Below are 7,958 nucleotides of genomic sequence, written 5' to 3' on the forward strand. Positions count from 1 at the left end.
AGATTTTTTTTAAAAGATTTTATTTTATTTATTTGACAGAGATCACAAGTAGGCAGAGAGGCAGGCAGAGAGAAAGAGGGAAGCAGGCTCTCTGTTGAGCAGAGAGCCTGATGTGGGGCTCGATCTCAGGACCCTGAGATCATGACCTGAGCTGAAGGCAGAGGCTTAACCCACTGAGCCACCCAGGCACCCCTTGTGTAAAGATTTTATGTATTTATTTGGCAAAGAGAGAGAGCAAACATGAGCAGGGGGAGGGGCCTAGGGAGAAGCAGGCTCCCTGCCAAGCAGGGAGCCCCATGCAATACAGAGCTCAATCCCAGGACCCTGGGATCACAACCTGAGCCGAAGGCCGATGCGTAACTGACTGAGCCACCCAGGTGCCTCTGAGCTACTTTCAATGGAGGTTTTGATCACTTGAAACTTAAAAAGTTGTAATTAATACAACTTACTAGGAACCTCTGCCTGTCAAATCTCACAGCTAAGGGAAAGGAATAGTGGAATGAAAGAAATACAGGAAAAAAAAAAGATGATCAGGAAATGTGGTAATTGAGTAAGTAATGGAAATAAAGACTCATTTGGTTTGTTGGGTTCTATATATGACCAAAAAGTCCACGTGGCTATGAAACAGAGCACCTGAACCCAGCAGGAGAACTCCAGGAGGCTGACCTTTGCCCAGTGCATCTGGAAACAGTCTCTGAACTGAGAAATTACAAGGACATGTGGACAGAGAGTGCCAACACAGAAAATGTTACAAATTGAGCTCTGCTCATTCATGGCAAGAAAGGACACTCTTGGACCCAGGGCAAGAGGCCTAACAGGAGAGGGAAGGAATATTCCTAGGATCTCAAAGGCAGGGGCTATATCTTATCTGGTCTTTTAAAATATTTATTTATTTGAGAGAGAGGACACAAGCAGGAGGGGCAAAGGGAGAAGGAAAGAGAATCTCAAACAGACCCTGGGCTCGATCTCGTGACCCTGAGATCATGACCTGATCCGAAACCCATAGTCAGATGCCCAACCAACTGTACCCCATAGGTGCCCCTTATCTGGTTTTTTATACCCAGCGTGCTCTGTAGGATCTGGTGTGTAGGAAGGAAAAGTGGTAAGTGGGCTTGGGGTTGGATTTTTGAGGGCTTTGGGTGATAGAAAAATAATGAACATGAACTTTCTATGAAATGGAAAGCTATTTATTCATTTGCTCAATGAATATTTATTGAGCATCTACTACATGCTAGTCCTGCTGTAGGTGCTGGGAAGGTGTCAGTGAGGAAATCAGACAAGGATTCTTGATCTCATGAAGTTTGTATTTCCAGGGAGAGACAGTCAATAAACAAAACACCCTGCAAAAAATTAATTAATGAAGCAGACGAGCAGAGGAGTGTGGGCAGGAGAGATTATAATGATAAATGGAGGGATTAGCACGGGCCTCATTGACAAGGAACATTTAAACAAAGGTGGGAGGACAGGGAGAGTTCTGTGCAGATCCTTGGGGGAAGTATACTGCAGAGAAGGAACAGCCTGTGCAAAGGCCCTGAGGTGGCAGCATGTCTACTGTGATAAGGAGCACTGTGGAGGTCCATGAAGCTGGAATTGGGCGAATGAGAAGATTAGAGGTCAGTAAAAGGGGATGGATCCCATGCAGCCCCGCCTATGGGATTTTGATTTTTAATCTCAGAGGAATGGAAATCATTTAAGGGTTTTGAGCAAAGGGAGTAAAATTGTCTGCCATCTTTTTTTTTTTTTTTTTTTTTTTTTAGTAGACTCACTCTAGCTGCTTTGGTAAGAATAGACTGTAGGGGGCAAAAGTGAAAAGGGGGGATGGGTTAGCAAGTAATTGCTATAATACAGAAGACAATGGCTTGGCACCTGGGAGAATGGAAGAGATAGTAAGAGAGGGTTTGGTTCCATATACATTTTGAAGGCTCAGCCATATGATTTCTTAATGGATTCGTTGTAGGGTTGTGAGACCAAAAAAAGGCATTGGGATGAGTTCAAAGTTTGGGACTTGGGGAGCAGGAAGGAAGAACAGAACTGCCATTAATTGATGTGGGGGAGACCAGGGTAGAGTCCATTCTTGAGGGAAGACCTGGAATGTGTTTTTGGACACATTAGAATCTGATACATCTATTAGACTTCTAAATGGGGGCATTGAGTAGGTAGTTGGGAACTCAGAGAAGCAAAGGCTAGAGATAACAAATGAGTCTGATACAGGTGATCTGTGAAACTCTGCAGGTGAACCAGTGTTCCCAAGGAACTGAGGTTCTTTAGAGAAGACAAGGTGTCCAAGGAGTGACCCCCCCAGGGCTCTCCAATGTTAGGAAGCTGGGAGGAAGAGGGAGTACCATTAATGGAAAGAAGGGGCCATTGTGACTGACTGGTGGAAACCCAGAAGACTGGTGTCCTGGAAACCAAGTGAAGAAAGGGGCTTCCTGGAGGAGTGGGTCATCACAAGCTGTGCCAAATGCTGCACACAAGTCAAGCAGGAAGAGGGCTGATAAAGGGTCATGCCATTTAACCAAGTGGAGGTCACTGGTGACATTGACAAGTCCTTGACTTTCTCTTCCATGCCATGTGGGGGTGACAGTCAGATGAAACAGGAAAAGAAAGGGGCATGGCAAGAATAGACCCATCTTCTAGATGTTTCGCTATAGAGGGGACGACACAAGTGGGATGATAGGTGGCGGGAGGAACTAGTATTTTGTTTGATGGCAAATAGCTAGTGGGGAAGGAAAAAAAAAAGAATGTAGGAGGGAGGAAAGGATGTTGGTGTGATCTCTTTAAGGAGATGAGAACAGGTGGGATTCAGAGACGAAGTGGCAGTTCTGAGGCTTGGGGTTGTCCCCAGATGATGGCAGACGGTCCGCCTGTCGCCATGGGAGGAATAGGGGAGCAGAATGAGCGTGGATATGGGCGGATGGGATGGATGTAGGCATCTGTGGATGTTTTATTCTATTATTTCCATTTTAAAACCCAAGGAAGAAGCAAAAGCATCATTGAGTGAGGTTGATAGGCATTTTGGACATTTGAGGGGGGAATAAAGAAAGTGTCTAATAGTGGTCTAGAAAAGCAAGAAAATAGGAAGCTCGAGGTGTCAGCTGGGAAGCATAAAAGGCCTATCACATTTTGAGGGTCATGAATTTAAAGCGGTGCTGGCTGGTTTTTCTCAGCCCCACAGGCTTCATGGGTGCAGGCATGGAACAGACAGAGCGTTGCGTTGGATCTCATCGGAATTATGGTGTGGAGTCAGACAGTGGGAAGGCAGCGGGATGGATGGACCAGAGGCTCCGGGTAGTGGGACGCTAGGGGAAGTGGGCTCAAAGACACGAGCTGTGGTCAGAGAAAGCAGTGTGTGAAATTGTATCACGAGGGGGTGGTTTGGTAGTGCAAGGTCTGGGAATGGCCACAGGAACGGCTGGGGAAGGGATGGGAGGGGGACAAGATCACTGGAGAAGGAATGCTCAAGGATCCCAGAGGCCAGCTTATTGGAAGGATCATTCATGTGTCTAATGAAGTAGCCATGTGTTAAGGCAGGAGCGATGTTGGAAAGAGTCACAGTGAGCCAGGGGCAGCGCCATTGGGCCATGACACAGCAATGGTGGGGGAGAGGGTGGCATTGTCTGGTGACATAAGACCCAAAGTGAGATTTTTCAATATGAATCGAGCAGCGAGGACACCTGTTCCAGCTCCAGGCTCAGAGATGGAAGGGCTGTGGGGGAATACAGCTTTCCTCCAGGGAGAGCAGGGATGGGCTAGAGCAAAATGAGGATGGCTCAGAGAAATGAGGACACTTCTAAGTAGGATAAGTGACAATAACGCTTGTCCCTTAGGTCATGCCTACAAGCTAGGACACTATTGCTCGTGCCCTAATACATCCTTTGTAAATTTCATGACAATCCTGCAAGAGAGTTAGACCCTGACCCCAGAGGTCACATGACACGGATGCATTTCATAGAACCAAGATTTGAACCCAGGCCTATCAGATTCCACATCCCCACGCTCCCTTTCCAAAAAACCCAAAACTCTGAAACGGCATCCAAGTCTCACAGCTCTAAGAAAATAACCTGGCAGCAGGGAACGATGTGGCTGGGAGGAGGAAGACAAGCAGCAGGGAACTAATTACTAAGTTTTGTCAGTTCCGAGAAACATTTCTTGATTGCATTTTTTTTAAAACCCTGCACTAGTGTAACAAAATGATAAAATTTATAGCTTTTTCCCCTTACTGACATCACACTCCCCCCCAGCGCAGGAGGACTTTTCTCAGTCGTGTGGGCTCCTCTGGCTTGAGTGCTGCTGAGTAGGGTGTGGGAGAATGTGGGGAGCCAAGCTGATCCACAGAGATAGGAGAGCGGGAGCACTCTCCAGGAGCACTGGGAGGGGAAAGGGGGGCAGAGGGGAGCGGAGGGGAGCAGGGGACTGAAGCAGCACAATCAGCTTTAGCGTGTGTAAAAGAAGTAGACAGGAGATGCTGTTAGAGGCTTTGAAAAATGCTAAGCCCTTTAAGGTATTCTAAAAATAATTTTGGGGGCACCCAGGGGGATCAGTCGGTTAAGCATCTCAAGTCTCGGTTTTGGCTCAAGTCATGATTCCAGGATCCTGGGATCGAGCCCTGCTTCCGGTTCCCTGCTCAGTGGGAAGACAGCTTGAGATTCTCTGTCTCTAAAATAAATAAATAAATCTTAAAAAGAATAAGTGTTCTGTTTCTCAGACCTGTGGATTGCTCTGTTAATGAGTGCTCGCTCGCTCCTTCCTTCCTTCCTTCCTTCCTTCCTCCCTCCCTCCCTCCCTGTCTTATTCCCTCCCACCTTCTCTTCTCTTTTTAGCAGAAATGGTGGCAGGCTATACAATAATTCTGCACATTAAGGAAAAAATAACTTATATTAAATTGCAGCATTATTGGGGTGCCTGGGTGGCTCAGTGGGTTAAGCCTCTGCCTTCAGCTCAGGTCATGATCTAAGGGTTCTGGGATCTAGCCCCACATCGGGCTCTCTGCTCAGCGGGGAGCCTGCTTCCCCTTCTCTCTCTGCCTGCCTCTCTGCGTACTTGTGATCTCTCTCTCTCTGTCAAATAAATAAAATCTTTAAAAAAAAAAGTCTTAACCAACTAAGCCACTCAGGCGACCCCCAAAAAAAGTCTTAAAAAAATTGCAGCATTATTCACAAAAGCCAAGAGGTAAGCGCAGCCTATACAACCACCCTTGCAAGAATGGATAGGCAGACTGTGTGTATACACATACAATGGAATCATACTCAGCCTTAAGGAGGAAAATAATTCTGTCTCATGGTACAATCCCGGATGAACCTTGAGGACATCAAGTAAAAGGAAGTAAGCCAGAGACAAAAGGACACCTACTGCATGATTCCATTTACATGAGGTCCCCAGAGCGGTCAAGTTCACAGGAACAGGAAGCAGAATGGCTGGACGCCCGGGGCGGCCCAAGGAAGGGTGGAATCAGGGAATTGTTCAGTGGGTAAAGACCAAGTCATGCAGGATGGTGGGAGTTTCTGGGGACTCCCTGCACAACAGTGTGTGTGGTTGGCAACCGGACGCTTGGAAATGGTTGGGACAGTGAATTTTTTCTCCTGTGGGGTTTTTTTGGCCACAATGAATACAAACTATCTTAAGGACCATTCCATGGCAATCATTCTTTTAATTATAGATGGACCTTAATTCACTCAGTGAGTCCCCTACGGATAAACATTCAGTTCGTTTCCAGTCTCTTTTATCGCACCAGTGAACATTCTGGAACACTTGAGGGTCTAAACTGTTTTTAAATTACTTTTGCTTGCTGGGTACATGTCCTTGGGTGGTGACACAACTGTGATGGGCCGCCATCCCCCACACATACTAAGTGTATTTTTACGACCGAAACTTTGTTCAGTCTCCCAGGACATTGGAAGTTACCTTGATGTCTATGTCCCCTAATCCTTCTTCTACACTCCTGTCTCTCTCCTCTGAACACAATGGCACTTCCTTCTATCATCATCATTCATGAGGGGATTTGAGACGAGCCTGGATCTCTGTGGTGACAGGGCTCACACAATGCAGGGCGGTAAATTGGGGTAGTTAAAAGATTGAAATACATCCCTGTCTATGGAGAACCCTAGCTTCTCTGGGCTCCCCTCCCCCCACCCAGGGCGACTCTTCCCTGGAATTCCCCCTCCCCAGAGCTTTCTGATAAAGCAACCAAAGGACTAACGGGGTCCAGCGGGGAACCTCCAGGACCTGGTTCTCCACTGTGGCCAACTTGAAGTAGAGTTCTGCCTCCTCCCCCGTCGCAGGAGTTTTAAATATTTTAAATATAGGATTAATTGCATGGGTGGGGTCTTGTCTTCCATTTCTTTGGTATCCCCATAGCCTCGCTCACACAAAACATCATATAACCAATACTCCATTAATACTTGTTTTCTGAGCCGCAGGGCCCAGTGCATCACGCTTCCCGAAACACTCACCCTCAACTCAGGGGACGTTTACTCCCATTCCAGAAAGGTCGAGCTGTCCCGAGAACCTCGCCTGGGGCCCCTCTCTGAGACCTCCTGCACGCTCTCAGCTTGGGCTGCGCGGTCACGAAGTTCCCTAGAACCCACATCTCCGGGGATCTTCCTCCCTGAGGTCGGCGCAGACCCCTCCGAACACCTGTTGGACATTGCCAGCGGACGCCCCAACTTCGTATCTCCGCGCGGGGCTGGCACTGGTCCACCGTTGTGAGACTTATGAACGAGACGAAACCACAACCAAACCGCCTCTCCCTTCAACTCCCCTCCATAGGTAAGCACTGTGGATAGCCTCGCTGGCCCCTTCGAGATGCCCCCAGGTCACCGCTACCTGTCTCCCCCAGCGCCAGTTTACGGAGGGATTGGGAGATACACCGCCTTAAAGAACGTCAGGACCCACCGGGCGCTCTTCAGACTCCAGCCTCCCCCTGACTTTGGCTTCGACGCAAGGCAGAGCCCTTCGAGCTTCTCCCTGTGAGCCGGACCCTCCTCAGCTTGTCCCCGCTCGCTTCCACAGCTCAGGTGGGCGTCTTTCCCATCCCCTCTGGCCCCGCCCCCGGCCCCGCCCCCGGCCCCGCCCCCTCCGCCCCGGCCTCCCCTCCCCCTCCCAGCAGCCGCGGGCGCAGGGCTTCGGGGCCACCCGCCCACCCTCACCTCGGAGAACAGCGCAGCCAGGTGCTCCAGAGGGGCGGCGGGCACGTCCCCGCACAGCACGGCGCCGCGGAGGCTGCGGGGCCCCGGCGGCTCGGGCCCGGTGCGCAGGAAGAAAAGCCCCTTGGCGCGAGGCGGGCCCGCCTGGGGCCCCGCGTCCAGGCCGGGTCGCACCGCCAGGCCTCCGGGCCCGGGCCGCACCACCAGCAGCGGCCTCGGGCCCCCCTCAGCATCGCGGCCCAGGAAGGCATGCAGCAGCCGCTCCGCCTCGGCCGTGCCCGCGCAGCGCTCCCAGGCGCCGGCGGCCGGCCGCAGGCTCAGGGCCACGTAGGCCCCCAGGAGTCCCAGGCGCGGGTCGGCGGCGCCGGGCTCCGGGTCCGCGCTCTCAGCAGCCGGCGCGGCGGGCTCCTCAGCACCCGGCATCGCGCGCTGCCGCCCGCCGCAGCCGTTTCCCTGGCGACGCGGACGCGGCCCGAACTCCCGCCTCCGCTCCTCTCCTATTGGACACGAGACTCCAGGCCCCGCCCCTCCCAGCTCCGCAAGGTAAGAGAGAGACGCCCTGGGCAAGGGGCGGGGTCGCGTCGCTGTTGCTAGGAAACCGGGCGCCGCTCCTATCTAGTGCCTGGTCTGGGCGCTTGCAGGTGCTCACGGGTGACCGTGCAGGGCGATGGTTTATTGACGCGGTGCGTGGAGGGGAGGGCAAGTGTGTAAAAGGTTGGCTAAGATCAGATTAAATTCTTTGAGAGGTCTCCAGACACTGAAAATATGATGATTCTCCAACCTACTCCGCAAATGTGTAATTCAAACTCGAAAACT

General features: G+C 50.9%; 1 protein-coding gene across 1 annotated transcript in view; it reads right to left on the reverse strand.

Annotated features, from left to right (window-relative positions):
* DNAH9 (dynein axonemal heavy chain 9) overlaps positions 1 to 7,565 on the reverse strand; it is a 326,713-nt gene extending 319,148 nt beyond the window's left edge. Inside the window, 1 exon segment of the mRNA XM_045984493.1 lies at positions 7,146 to 7,565. Within this exon segment, the coding sequence (XP_045840449.1) occupies positions 7,146 to 7,565 (420 nt within the window).
* Between the last annotated feature and the right edge of the window lie 393 nt (positions 7,566 to 7,958).

The sequence above is a fragment of the Meles meles genome, chromosome 18 (genome assembly GCF_922984935.1).
Source record: "Meles meles chromosome 18, mMelMel3.1 paternal haplotype, whole genome shotgun sequence".
Lineage (NCBI taxonomy): Eukaryota > Metazoa > Chordata > Mammalia > Carnivora > Mustelidae > Meles > Meles meles.